The sequence below is a fragment of the Pelophylax lessonae genome, assembly GCF_965119305.1.
Source record: "Pelophylax lessonae genome assembly, chromosome: 3".
Lineage (NCBI taxonomy): Eukaryota > Metazoa > Chordata > Amphibia > Anura > Ranidae > Pelophylax > Pelophylax lessonae.
The window spans coordinates 66,803,787-66,819,088 of NC_138770.1; the positions used below are offsets into that span (position 1 = coordinate 66,803,787).

A 15,302-nucleotide genomic window follows, 5' to 3' on the forward strand; every position below is an offset into this window, starting at 1 on the left:
GGAAGGGAATTTTTTCCTCCCATTGAATTTGGGGGTTTATTTTTGCCCTTTCCTGGCAAAGGCTTTAGGAGATGTTGAAAATTCACATGCTATAGTCAACAGGTGGTATGTGCTGCCATGGTCTATTTGTAGTGACTTTATTTCCATAATATGGAGTTGGATTTTTCAGGCCATGGATTCTTGCAAGCTATTGCCCTCCCCATTGAACATGTCTGTTTTTGATTTGATAGAATTCTAAGAAGTTATATCCCTATGTGCACACAACCAAGTCACCAGCCTACATACACTTTAGAATATAATGTCACCTGTTCTATGCAAGTCAGTTACCAATAATATGACATGCACTCATACAAAAACACAACCCAGGTATGTCAAGAATGTCCAGCTCATTCATAGTTGGACATATATCCCAGAAGGGCACATAGTGCTATTCAGAGACTCTAAGTGATCCCACCGTTATGAATAAAGTTGGGATCAAAGGTTGGGTTGAAAGATTGTATTAACATGCCTTAATACATTTCATATATATTTCAGCTTATGCCCATTCTATGATGAAATATGGGCCCTTGCATTTGCATGGTAACGATCCAGACTGACACTCATTCATACGGCCCGGGACATCAGACAGCTGTATTTTGCATTTAGACAACATGTTAAACCACCTTTTCATTCATTCATTTGAACACTTGACAGTTGGATATTTTGCATTTAGATTATAAGACATTTTGCATAGAGATTACTGACACCACCCATAAACAATTGACAATTGCTTACATTAACACAGACAAGCTGAACACAGACGGACCGACTCTCCAACAAAACACCTCATATTGACACAAATGCATAGGGAAACAAAAGCCTTTCATGTGCTGTTTCTGTGAGACATGTTCTATTGTCAAATTGACCAGTAAATTGTAAACCAGTTTAAAGCAGTTTTTTTCCCGCTCAAACGTGCTTTAAATATGAGCTAAACTTGCAATAAAATCAGTTGTGACTGCGCTAAGTTTGAGTTCTATGTGTCGTCATAACTCCCGGCCGGATGAGGGGAAATTCACTATCTAGGGGGGGGTTAGCAACTGAAGGGCTGTATATCATCGTGATTGCCTCCTGACGAGATTTGAGCTAACAGATCTCAGCTGATTTAAAAGAAGATCTGCTAGTTTGGGTACAATTCCTCCTTTTCTTCAATGGTGCTTCTGTTTGGCAGGAGCAGTTTGTTGTGGACAAGGATTTTTTGTTATTCACTGATGCTGCGGGATCTAAAGGTTTTGCGTCCATCTGGCGCAATCACTGGTGCGCTGCACCGTGGTGCCCAGGTGGAAGACCTTGGGCTTCACTCGTAATATTGTCTTGTTAGAGCTATTTCCAATCGTAGTGGCCCTAGAGTTATTGGGACAGTTTTTTAGAAACAAGAGGATTTTAGTAAGGACTGACAACAGGGGAGTGCTTTTTGCAATCAACTGTTTGTCGTCCAAATCACCCCCAGTTACTATTATGCTCAGATATCTTGTGGCAAAATGTTTACAATTCAATATTTGGTTGAAAGCCTCTTTAGTGCCTGGAAAAGCTAACACACTGGCAGATTGTCTGTCCCGCTTTCAGATGGAACGCTTTTTTCATTTGTTACCGGAGGCAGACAAGATGGGATCCCCTTGCCCTGCACACCTGTGGAATTTGATCTAACCACTGTTATTAAGAATATTGAGTGGTCCTTGGCTCCATCAACACTTGCTGGATACCAATCGGCATGGTGGTAGTGGACAAAACATCTCCAGATTTTCAATCTACATTCAGATTTCTTTTCAGAAGGATTTTTTTATCCTTTCTGGGTGCCTTATTTAAAAAGAATTTGGCTCGGTCACACATTAATAAAATCCTAGCGGGTATTTCCTTTTTTAATAAACTTCGCAATCAGCCGGCCTGCTTATCCTATTTTTCAGTAAGACAGGCCTTGAAAGGTTATCGGAAACAACATTTTAAGGTGGATGACAGACAACCCATCTCTGTAGACCTGTTGGTTAAACTATGTGGGGTCTTAGAGAGGGTTTGTTTCTCCAGATATGAAACTAGCATGTTTAGGGCAGCGTTTGCTGTAATGTTCTTTGCAGCACTTAGGATTTCGGAACTAATTCCGGATAAAAAATTAGGTTGTTCAGGTTTAAGGATTCAAGACATTAATTTCTCCTCATCCAGCGTTAGTATATTTTTGTCCCATTCCAAAACAGACCAGTTGGGTGTAGGAAAAAGAATTTTGCTTCACGAGTTTAAGAATTCAAAAATTTGCCCGGTCTTACTTTTAAAATAATTTATTTTGCAAAGACCGTGTTAGTGATGTTTTATTTATTCATGTATCAGGTAAACATCTGTCCCGCTTTCAATTTGCAGCAGTTCTGAGAATGTGTTTAAAGTCTCTGAATTTGAGCTCGGCTAAAATAACATCCCATTCTTTTCGTATTGGGGCAGCCACTGAGGCTACTAGGTCGGGGATGAATGTTGAATCAGTTAAACAGATTGGTAGGTGGGCATCTGACTGCTACAAGTCCTACATCCACCCTAATACTTGTGTTTAATTTACAGGAAACCAGCTAACAGTCTGGATCATAGGCCATTCTTTCGTTCATTGGGCCCTTCATCGCGCTAGGAGGAGAGTCTACTCCAACAATCTAGGACTGGACGCTGACAAATATAAGGTTTTTTGGTTCAGCAAGCGTGGCATGATCTGGGCGGAATTGGTCCCATTCATATCTAAGATAACTGGTTATTATCCTCACCCTAGTATTTTAGTTATACATTTGGGAGGTAACGATGTCGGGCGTGTAAAGACTTTAGATTTACTGTTCCAAATCCGGGACGATCTTAGTTACATCCAAAATCAATTTCCAAACACCCGCCTGGTATTTTCTGAAGTTATTCCACGCCTGACATCTTTTTTACGTACCACAGTTTAAAACCAATTTAAAAAATGAGAAAACGTTTAAATAGGGGCCTCGCTAAGTTATTAAAAGATCTAGGGATTATGTCTTACAGACATGCTGAACTGGAAGGAGGCATACCGGGTTTATATTGGAGAGATGGTATACATCTCTCAGACATAGGCTTGGACATCTTTAATAACAATCTGGGCTCTTGTATAGAGCTGGCCGCGTGTTGGATGTGTGGGGACAGGCGGAAAGTTTCTGCCTGTCTTGTGGGTAAAGTTTTGGAAGTTTAATTTATTTGTCAACCTGAGCAGTGGTGGCTAGGTTGTGTTTATGTGATGAAGTTTTTTATCTGTAAATAAAGTTGAAAAGGGGGGGCGTGACCGGAAGCCGATGAGGGAGGACGCCAGGAACGAGAGCTCCGAGCTCCCAAACCCAATCTACCACCATCCCTCGCTCTTTAAACCATCTAGAGCCATTAAAGTCTTCCACCTTACATTGCTGCACTTGCCCAGCACTCCAGGGAGATTTTTACCGCAACCAGCAGCCTGATTGGCACCCGTGAGCCGGTGCGGCCTACCTATAGGCGGAAGCCGCGGCCTTTCCTGAGGAGGCCGTCCGCATCCACGGCCCTGCGCCATCGAGCATCCTCTGGACGAAAGGCCCTGATAGGCCAGGCTCACAACCTTCCACTCGGTGGGGTTAGGAGAAGATTCTTCCAAGCCGTGAGGGAAGGCCGCATCTGAGGAGAGCCCTGATACCATTGCTCCTAATCCTCATCAATCCTCCTACACCACGTTTCAAGGGGGGGTTAAAAACACTCCAGAGTGACTCATCCAGGCTCCTGGGACCAATATTGCCCGGAATTGGGAGGATTGGACCCTACTCAGCGGATCGTAGAACCGAGGCCTACAGGGATACAGAAGCCGCGGCCTTTTCTGAATCGGAGCCCGACCGCGGACTCGGGGACCCGGTAAGGCCTACCTACACCTGGGACTTCCTAGCATCTCCCCAGCGCCCACACACCCTTACACATATCTACGGCTCCCCACAGACAGGATCCCATTACTGACCTCACAAGCCTCCCCAAGCTGAGCCGGCCGCCATCTTGGCTGCATTAGGGGACACAGACTCAAAGCAGGCCGCAGTCTCCTCACTCAACTCACCATCCCCCCTAACATAGAGCTCTTTTAGCGGCTGCACACCTACATAGCCCGCTAATCCCCGTGAGGAACCGCAGGAAGCTTGGCCCCAGTGGCCCATGGCTGCAAACTTGTAAAGGAGGAGAAAATACCCTCCTGCCCCAGCAGCAGTTTCTGGACTCTCTGCCCTCAGTGTATGTATATGTGTTCCAACAGGCAGGGCATATGCCATGTATCTATCAATGAGCTAACTTCAATCCACCGTTTAAGTCCTCAGATCAGGACTGCTTGAGGGGGGCATGTCCTGGACATGGCGGAGTGAGGACATGTGCTGAGCGAGCTCTGGCCATCTCCCTTGTACCTAACGTGCTTTAATACCGTTCTAGAGCCACAGGAATGAGCACCAGTCATCGGCGGAGGTAGCGGAAGCCCTTACGTACTTCTGCGTGCTCAAACATCCACCGCTTCTTCCCCGGGACCCGTTCAGCTTCCGCTCGTGCCCAGACCACCAGCCCGCGTTCTGTTCCAGCAGCAGCTACCACGATGTCAAGCGCACCTTCCTCCCCTGCTGCTTCGGTTCGGTCGGAACCATGGACTCTCCCGGGCACGCCTCGCCCTCTTCCCTCATCACCCGCGCCCCCCCAGACGCCTTTGGGAGCCGGGATGGAGGCCGACCTTAGGGCTTTGATCCAGGCCCTGCCCACGAAACATGACATGGAGGCCATGGTGCTCCGAGTGGAGGAGGCACACAACAGGGACTTCCAGGCGGTGCGGTCGGATATTCAACAACTGTCGGACCGGGTCACGGTCGGGGAGACGTCCATCACTTCCCTTGAGGTACGTGTGGCCCAGCTGGAGCAGGGACAGAAATCGCAGGCGCAGCATGTCACCTCGCTGCAGCTTAAAATGGAGGAAATGGAGGACCGCAGTCGGAGGAATAACCTGCGGCTAAGGGGCTTGCCTGAAGCCACTGGGTAAGAATCTCTACAGCCTACTATGCTAGCCCTGGTGCACCATCTTGTGCCTTCCATACCGCAAGCTGATCTTGAATTTGACAGGGTGCACCGTGCCCTGGGCCCACGATCAACGGATATGGACAGACCCCGTGATGTCATTTGCCGGCTGCACAGGTATTCCCACAAGGAGATGATCATGAGGCAAGCTTGGGAGGTTGGTGACATTGATTTTGATGGTGCAAGGGTCAGAATCCTCCCTGACCTCTCTCGTGCTACACTGCAGCGGAGGGCTTTGCTGTGCCCACTCCTTGAAAAAATCAGACAGGCGGGCTGCACGTATAGATGGGGGTTTCCTATCTCCCTGACGGTGCGTAAAGGCACATGCTCGTTCACGCTCCACCATCCTGATGACCTCCCGGCTCTCTTCGGATTCCTGGAGATTGCTCAGATCCCTGTCCCAAATTGGCTGCAACATCTACCGAGCCCACCTCGCAGATCGTTTGGCGGTGTTAACTGTGGCGGAGGCCTCCCGCCGCGGACGCCGCGCAGTCGGCGAAGGCTGGATCCTGCTACTCCACAAGAGGCGAGAGAGGACTGATCCTGCCATTCTACGGCCCCTTTTTTACATGTTTGAGGTTCTTGGATGTTTCGGGGTTGGTCCCCGCATGCCCCGCTGGATCTCGAGTATCTACTCCTGCCCCCGCGCGAGGGTCAAGGTGAATGAAGTCTTTTCTGAACCTTTCCAGATTTTTAACGGGACTCGACAGGGCTGCCCCCTCTCCCCGCTTCTTTTCGTCCTCTCCTTGGAACCCTTCCTGACCAAGGTTCGCCTCAATCCGCATATTTCTGGGGTCTCGATGGGCGATACATCCTATAAGATCTCGGCTTATGCCGACGATCTTCTTTTCTCCCTGACCAACCCAGTGATCTCACTGCCTAATCTCCTCCGGGAGTTCGACCTCCATGGGGCTGTTTCCCATCTTAAGATCAACTATCACAAATCGGAGGCCATGGGAGTGGCCCTGCCTGAGCGGACCAGGGACTCTCTTTGCCACAGCTTTCCTTTTAAATGGGCTGATCCGGCACTCAAATACCTGGGTACCTTGCTTCCACCGATCATGGGAGATGTTTATCGCCTGAACTTTCCCCCTCTTCTGGCCTCCACCTGCGCTTTGATGACAAAGTGGTCGATTGGACTACACTCATGGTTTGGTCGCTGCAACATCCTCAAGATGTCCATCTTGCCGAAATATCTCTACCTGTTCCAGACATTGCCGGTGTCTATTCCAGCCGTCTTTTTTAAGCAGGTGGAAGCCGCCTTCACCAAATTTATTTGGGCGGGTCGGCGACCCAGGTTGGCTAGACGCATACTCATGCTGCCCAAATCCCATGGCGGAGTAGCAGTCCCGGATGTCAAGAGGTACTACCAAGCGGCCCACCTGAACAGACTTGTGGACTGGTGCAGGCACGCTAACCTGAAGATGTGGACGACGTTGGAGATGTCCATGTCCCAGGTCCATCTCCCGGGTGCGCCATGGTGCCTGGGCTCGGTGCCCGATCGGGTCAAGAGGCACCCCCTTATTGGCCCGACCCTCCGCATCTGCTCCCAGATCCTGGCCCCTGGGACTGCCCACACTGTGCACTCACCCATGTTTCCGGTTCTGGGCAACATGGCCTTCCCGATGAGTTGTGATGGAGGGAGGTTTCGCGTGCTTTTGACACTGGGGCGTTTCCGGGTGCAACACTTTGGGATCGATGCGATTTGGCCTTCCCTTACGCAGCTGACAGCTGAGGGTGGCCCGTTTGTACTTACCAGGTGGCAGGCGCTTCAGTTGCTGCATTTTCTCCGAGGGCTGGGGCCACGCTCACTCTTCGAGAGACCATTGACGCCCCTGGAGATCCTTCTTTCGGGGGACACCCCCCTGCCTCATGCCCTGTCCCAGCTCTATTCCATACTTTCGGAGCCCCCGGGGGACTTTGTCCTCCCAGGACTCTTGAAGTGGGAAGGGGAACTACAGAGGACCTTCACGGCGACCCAGCACAAAAATATTATTCGATTCTCTCTGCGCTCCTCGATCTGCACATGTCTCCAGGAGACCAACTACAAATTGATGACGCATTGGTATTACACTCCAGCTCGGATAGCTGGCTTCTTTCCCGGGGCATCGGACAGGTGTTAGCGCTGCCTGGGCGAACGGGGTACCATGCTCCATATGTTTTGGAGCTGTCCCCGGCTACAGAGTTTCTGGTCTGACGTGCGAAAAATATCCCAAAATGTGACTGATGTTGTCCTCCAGGACGACCCTGCTTTCTTTCTACTGCATTGTACGACTATCCCCCCGCAGCGCTATAAGAAATCAGTCCTACGCCACCTCCTCAACGCGGCTAAGGGGTGCATTGGATTGTGCTGGAAATCTACGACCCCTCCTTCGATACCGCTTTGGCTGTCCAGAATTAAACAAATTAATGACTTTGAGGACCTGGTGATGACCTCGCAGGGCAGGAGGGAACAATACCAGGCGACTTGGGGATGTTGGAATGTGTTCATCCTTTCGGATGAGGGCAGGGCCCTACAAGATGCCACATGAACCTTGAGCACTGCGAACTCGGGGGACCGCACGGGATCCATCTGGAATCCCCCCTGCTCCCCTCCTTTATCTGTCGCCCTTACTCGCTTGACCACTATCTTATCTCCCATCACTTCTACTTCCCCCATCCCCGCCCTTCCTTTCCTCCCCCCCACCTGTGCTCCCCCTCTCTCCCTTTCACAAGCACTATATAACTTCTTCCTACCCCTGTGTCACTTTACTCTTCTTGTCGTTTTCCCGGTGAGAAAACTTACCCAGATGCTCATCTTTATGTGGATATTCTGACCCACAACTCTGTTTTTGTGATGCTGTGAATTGTAACAGCACTATGTCGGTTTACACGCTTAAATGACTATATGAGTCCTCCTTTTACTGTTTCTCCTTCTGAAATGCTGATGGTATACGTCCTTTGTTTGATACTGCTTTTCTCACTGACACGCAGTCAGTTATGTTTCTGTTATACTGCACTTTCTAATGTTTTCATATATGACACTTGTGTTTGTTAACTTGGAATATATCAATAAAGAATTTGAAAAAAAAAAAAGTTGAAAATATTTATTTTGTAATGTTAAAGCCAATAATTAAAGCAGCCGCGGCCTTTTTTATGTCCAAGCTATGTCTGTGGTCTATTTATTTATCTAGATAAGGTTTTAGTATAAGGCCCCATGCACACGGGGCGTTTTTAACACCGCTGTAAGCAGCGTCAGGCGTTTTCTTTTTGAAGCCTAAAAACGCCCCTCCATGTTATTCTATGGCCTCATGCACACTCAGACGTTTTTAAGCTGCAACAAGAACCCACGACCTGCGTGTTCTGAGGACCAGCGTTAGAGCGTTAAAAACGCCTGACGCTGCTAAAAGCTGAATAACATTGCTGAAACGTTGCTTAACGTGCGTTAAGCCACGTTATACGTTTTTTTTTCTTCCATTCAAAATCAATGGTTCCCTATGGGAGCCTATTGATTTGAATGGAGGTCGCACCGCAACACCGCAAGTCGGATCCGACTTGCGCTGTGGAAATCTTGAGGGGGAACTCCACGCCAAAATGGGAAAAAAACAGCGTGGTGGTCCCCCTCAAGGTTCCAAACCAGGCCCTTCAGGTCTGGTAAGGAATTTGAGGGTAGCCCCATGCCGAAAAAACGGCGTGGGGTCCCCCCCCAAAATCCATACCAGACCCTTATCCGAGCATGCAGCCCGGCAGGCCAGGAAAGGGGAGGGGACGAGCGAGCGGCCCCACCCCCCCTGGATCACACCAGGCCACATGCCCTCAACATGGGGGGGTTTTGGTGCTTTGGGGCAGGAGGTGCTCTGCACCCCCCACCTCAAAGCACCTTGCCCCCATGTTGATGAGGACAAGGGCCTCATCCCCACAACCCTGGCCGGTGGTTGTGGGGGTCTGCGGGCAGGGGGCTCATCGGAATCTGGAAGCCCCCTTTAACAAGGGGGCCCCCCAGATCCCGGACCCCCTCCCTATGTGAATGGGTATGGGGTACACTGTACCCCTACTCATTCACCACATAAAAGGCAGTGTATGGAAATAACGACAGGAGACGTTTTGGAAAGTTTATTAAAAATCTTCATCCGACTCTTCTTGTCTTCTCCTCTCTGGGGTCTTCTCCTCTCTGGGGTCTTCTGCTCTTTTGCTGTCCGCTCTTCTTGGCTTCTCCTCTCCGGGGTCTTCTGCTCTTTTGCTGTCCGCTCTTCTTGTGTTCTTCTCTCCTGGGTCTTCTGCTCTTTTGCTGTCCCCTCTTCTGCTGTCCTCTCTTCTTTTCTTCTCCTCTCCGGTCTTCTGCTCTTTTGCTGTCGGCTGTCGGCTCTTCTTCCTCCGGTCCTCCGACGACTACGTCTCCGGTGATTATGCCGGTCTCCGGTCTCTGCAGCTTATTATATAGCCATTAGGGGCGTGGCCCAGTGACGTCATCGGGAGGCCCCGCCCCTTCATGTCACAGAAGACGTCATCTGTGACATGAGGGGACAGGGCCTCCCGATGACGTCAGCGGGGCCACGCCCTTAGTGGCTATATAATAAGCTGCAGAGACTGGAGACCGGCATAATCATCGGAGACATAGTTGGAGAAGGTCCGGAGGAAGAAGAGCCGACAGCCGACAGCAAAAGATCAGAAGACCGGAGAGGAGAAGAAAAGAAGAGAGGACAGCAGAAGAGGGGACAGCAAAAGAGCAGTAGACCACGGAGAGAAGAACACAAGAAGAGCGGACAGCAAAAGAGCAGAAGACCCCGGAGAGAAGACAAGAAGAGCGGACAGCAGAAGACCCCAGAGAGGAGAAGACCCCGGAGAGGAGAAGACAAGAGCCGGATGAAGATTTTTAATAAACTTTCCAAAACGTCTCCTGTCCTTATTTCCATACACTGCCTTTTATGTGGTGAATGAGTAGGGGTACAGTGTACCCCATACCCATTCACATAGGGAGGGGGTCCGGGATCTGGGGGGCCCCCTTGTTAAAGGGGGCTTCCAGATTCCGATGAGCCCCCTGCCCGCAGACCCCCACAACCAACGGCCAGGGTTGTGGGGATGAGGCCCTTGTCCTCATCAACATGGGGGCAAGGTGCTTTGAGGTGGGGGGTGCAGAGCTCCCCCTGCCCCAAAGCACCAACACCCTCCCATGTTGAGGGCATGTGGCCTGGTGTGGTCCAGGGGGGGTGGGGCCGCTCGCTCGTCCCCTCCCCTTTCCTGGCCTGCCGGGCTGCATGCTCGGATAAGGGTTTGGTATGGATTTTGGGGGGGACCCCACGCCGTTTTTTCGGCATTGGGGCTACCCTCAAATTCCATACCAGACCTGAAGGGCCTGGTTTGGAACCTTGGGAGGACCCCCACGCCGTTTTTTTCCATTTTGGCGTGGAGTTCCCCCTCAAGATTCTCACAGCGCAAGTCGGATCCGACTTGCGGTGTTGCTGTGCGACCTCCATTCAAATCAATAGGCTTCCATAGGGAACCATTGATTTTGAATGGAAAAAAAAAAAAACGCTGCTAAATGCAACGTGGCAAAACGTGCAATAACGCCAATTGAAAAAGCTACTGAAAGCACGTTTTTACAGCTGCTTTTTCCGGCGTCAGAACTAACTTACGTACCTTAGGGTATTTCAATTAATTTAATCTTTGAAAATCTTTACATCCTGCTTGCCATTCCCATGAAAAGAAAAGGGGTGCTTTTATAGCCCCCCATTTCTTTATGGGATGGCGGCAGGGGGGAAGTGAAAGGAAAACATTTAGGAATGTTATTTCAGTCAGTATGGGGCCTAGTCAGCTGGCCTGTCAGGCATTTCAGCTGGGACAGTTGAACTTTTGACCCAGGTTATACAAATTTAAGTTTCCTGCCTAGCAGAGGGGTTGGTAGCTAGGCAGATTTGAAGTCTAGTGTCTGTTCCCGCTTTCTTATCAGCTGTAACTGGGCAGTTTTGCGCGTGGAGCTTCGCTCCCGCTCAAATATCCCGCTGTTTTCCTCAAAAACTGGTTCTGTCCAGCTCCAGAGTGGCTTATTTAAACAAGTGGCCGCGGGACTCCGGGTCACTTTTCACCTCAAGAGCTTGAAGTTCGTTCCCCCACCCTCCCACCCCCCTTTTTTCTTTGGTTGTCGCGGCCAGTTATTAGTTATTGGCTCATACTGTCGCCTTAGCTTGGTGCTTCGGTGGACTTTGTTTTTATTCAGTGTTTTTTAATAAAGTGAAGTTGGGTAATGTTTTGGAAGTTTAATTTATTTGTCAACCTGAGCCGTGGTGGCTAGGTTGTGTTTATGTGATGACGTTTTTTTATGTGTAAATAAAGTTGAAAGTATTTATTTTGTAATGTTTAAGCCAATAATTAAAGCAGTCGCAGCCTTTTTATGTCCAAGCTATGTCTGTGGTCTATTTATTTATCTAGATAAGGTTTTAGTATAAGGGTATTTCAATTAATTTAATCTTTGAAAATCTTTACATCCTGCTTGCCATTCCCATAAATTGCCTTAACTTTGCATATTAACTAAATTATACACCACAATTTTTTTTTTTTTGTTCTTATTGGATTATGAAAATCATTAGTTGCAGCCCTAGGCTTAACACTTAATGGGGCCTCATGCACATTTATTCAGTCACTGTAAAACCTTGCACTGGCGATTAGCAGATTGTGGGTTTAACGTTGGGCTCCTGCAGATTGTGGGTGTACATGTCTGCCCACACCTAGAATGGGCAGGCAGTTGCTGAATGGCTGGAAGCATTAATAAAACTACCTAGAGCACGCATCAGCACACTAGTAGTTTGAGAGCTACCCCTCCCCCCCTCCCCTGCAGTACTGTGGTGAATGAATGATTGCTGTGCCCAGATCCCCAGCCTGCTGTTGCAGTTGCGGGGAGGCTGTGGGACCTGGAACATGTTACTTGTTCAACCCTAACATGTTACCAAAGGTCACCTTATCCTAAACTTGTGCATCCTCCAAGAGCTAATCAAGTTTTTTGGGGGATTGAGAAGGCAGCAGCTCATTATGAGGAAACACATTTGCTTATAATTATTCCGCCATGCACTATCTTTTGCTGAAGACATGACATAAACTGTTTTCTGTTTCTAGGATGGTAATGGCTACATTAGTGCTGCTGAGCTCCGTCATGTTATGACAAATCTCGGTGAGAAGTTAACGGATAAGGAGGTTGATGAAATGTTTAGGGAAGCAGATATTGATGGAGATGGTCAAGTAAATTACGAAAGTAAGTTGCTTTGTGATCAGTCTTTGAACAAGTGGGCTTTGCTTACATAAGGTATTGGGAAGTTGAGCCTCGTTAATACAGGTTGCCACTTGTATGCAGTTCCTGGCAGAGAAGCTATTCCAAAACTGAGGCCAGCCTTGTACAAATCAATGGCCTGCTCTGCTGCTGTTTGCATGTAACCATGTAGTAGGGCCTCTGAATGTCCCTGGACTTTTTTTTTTTTTTCCTTTTCTAGGGCTGTCTGTTTTGGCTGCAGTTTGCATCTGGACACAGCAGCACTAAAGGCTCAACTATACAACCGTAATTGCCTGACCTGAAGCCTTAAAGTGATTGTAAAGACCCTTCTATTAGGAAAAAGTGTATACCTGCCTGCTCTGTGCACTAGAATTGCACAGAGCAGCCCCAAACCTCTGTTGGGTCAGCTACAAGCACTTCCTGCTCCTTTTTCATGTGTGCCCCATAGCAAGCTACTTGCAGTGGAGGCAGAAGTACAGGCTGTGTCCACACAGCATGGCTTGGCCCTGCCCCTCACCACTGTTTGATTGCAGCAGAAGCCAATGCCTTCTATCAATCTGCCCTATGAGACTAGGCAGAGTTGTGCTGCTGTAGATGGGCATAGTACTGGCTCAATCCAGGACTTGGTAGGGAAGAGGGAAAGTTATGGGCTAGTAAGGAGATTTTTACCATATTGCATTAAGGCAAAAATACTAACTTTGAAACCACTTAATGCCCCTCCAGCAGAAGTCCTCTTAAGGCCCCATTCACACTAGTGTGATTTTAATGCGTTTTGAGGCATATAGCCTTGCCATTGCTTTCAAAATCGTGCCGTAAAATTGCGTCGCATAAGTGTGAAAGGGGCTTAAGTGTTACTTTTTGTGGGATTTGGTTAGGCAGACCACTGAATTAAGTCAGGTCCAATTGGTTACTACTGCAGCATAGAACATAAATACCAATGTACTATGGCTAGATTGGAGCACATGTAGCTAGAGAACACTGGAGCAAATACTTAGTCACTGCTGGAGGATGATCAAAGCTGGCTTAGATTGTGTGAACATAGACTACTCTGGTCAATCTGCTTCTCCCTGCAGTGGGGAGGGGTGGCTTAAGGCCATGTTTGAAAGCTAAACTTTAGCAAGTCTAAATCTGTGCTTGTCTATAGCTCATATGTTGACAACCACTGCTTTATAGGGTGCTTCAAATGCAGCCCCTGACATGCTAAAGGGCCACACATAATTTTCAATCTATGTAATGCTTTGAGAGGATTGTCAAAACTGCCGACCTAATAAAGGAAATTGGTGTCAGTGTGGACATGCTACATTGGTGGCTGGGGATAAAATAAAACCTGTTACATGGGGCTAGTAGAGATCAATGCTGTTAACCCTATTAGTGTTCCCACTTCAGACTACGAGGTCCATTGGCTGCACGTGGTCTCTGGGCAGCAGGTTGGGCACCAGGGCTCTAGGCATACTTTTTTTTTTTTCAAAAGTATCTTTTTACTATAAAAAGATGCATAATGTCACTCTAGTTGATCTGCCTTGAAAATATGGGACTTGGACTGCGGCAAGCTTTATTATCTCTGCATCCAAATGCATGGCAGTCACTCAGTTCACATAAGCTAAGTATAAAGTAGGCTTTGTGCATTGAGCTTGTACAGCTAAATGAGAAGTAAATCTGACAATTGAGAAAGGATGTACTTTTGTTTAGCTATTTACACCAGAAAACCTCACAGGAAAAACTTAGCCTTAATGTTTTAGGTGTTTAAAAATCTTAATTCAGCCTGCTGAGCTGACAGAGGCTCGCTGTACTAACTAGACAATGTTGGTGCTGTGATCTCCCTGCTCAGCTATTGTAGTCAGACAGGGGGACCACCATGCACTCCCAGAGTATGCCAGTCAGATGGCTGCAAGCCCTCATCAGAAGCTGTTTTTTTCCAGCATGCCCATTCAACAAAAGCCAGATGTCCAGGCTGCTGTAAACATTGGCCCAATGTCATCCAATTTCTGTTTACTATAAACCTCTACCAGGCTTAAGATTTCAGAGATCCCAATGAGACTGTCAGATGTCTGTCCTCTGATCTAAAACCTTCTTTTCAGAGATGCCATCACTCTAGGTAATTTTGACCCCCAATATAGCCAGGAAAATCCTGAAGTGTGTTTGGGAGTTTCAAAAACTTGAAATGCTGTTGGATAATGTAGCTGCTGGTGAGTTCTTTATTTGCTGGTCAAATAACCACTTTTGAATAATTGCTGAGTTTTCACATTGACTGACTAGTGTTTTTGTTTCTCTTGCAGAGTTGGTACAAATGATGACGGCAAAGTGAAGACACACATAATGTGTTAAATTTCTTGTACAAAGATGTTTATTTGCCTTTCTTTGTTTGTAACTTATCTATAAAATGTTCCCCCTTTACTGTCAGATTGCATGTATAGTAATTTTAGAATTCCAAACAAGTTTCCCATACTGTCACTGTCTTTTTCTTTACATCTTACTCTTTTTGGTTTCCATGAAAAGTTGATAAAGTAACAAATGCTGCATGTGGCTTACTCTGGATTTTTCTCAAAGCCCTTTGTGCACATGGAAGAGCTGGATGAATTGGGTCACACAATGGAATATCTGGGCTCTACAGATTTTTATTTTCCTCTTTATTCTCCAAAAGTTGGATTTCTTCAAGTAACTTGTCTGCTTGTTGGAATGTGGAGTAAAAACTCTAAACTAGAGTGCGCATGCGCGGGAGCTCCGACATGGCGCCTTAGTCCGGAGCTCCGCGCCTCCCCGGTCTCCTGAGCGCCCCGGCACCGGCAGCTCGGCGCACTGCGCCCAACGAGCGACACCGCTGACTGCCCCTTCCTCCGGCGGACCTTAATTGGATGTCGGCGGACCGCCGTAGTGAGGTATCCCGCCGCCTTTTCTTCTCCTCACCAGAGCGGGACCCTCTCAAAATGGCGGCCGCACCTCACATTCCCTCAAATACCCGCAGCCAGCCGGAGGTAGGAGACTTTCACGTAGC

General features: G+C 48.1%; 1 protein-coding gene across 1 annotated transcript in view; it reads left to right on the forward strand.

Annotated features, from left to right (window-relative positions):
* LOC309550328 (uncharacterized protein) overlaps positions 1–14,995 on the forward strand; it is a gene marked incomplete at its 5' end in the record, with an annotated part of 302,387 nt that extends 287,392 nt beyond the window's left edge. Inside the window, 2 exons of the mRNA XM_082250725.1 lie at positions 12,223–12,295; positions 14,587–14,995. Of these exons, the coding sequence (XP_082106851.1) occupies positions 12,223–12,295; positions 14,587–14,615 (102 nt within the window). The 3' untranslated portion in view covers positions 14,616–14,995. The remainder of the gene's footprint in view (positions 1–12,222; positions 12,296–14,586) is intronic.
* Positions 14,996–15,302: the final 307 nt, after the last annotated feature.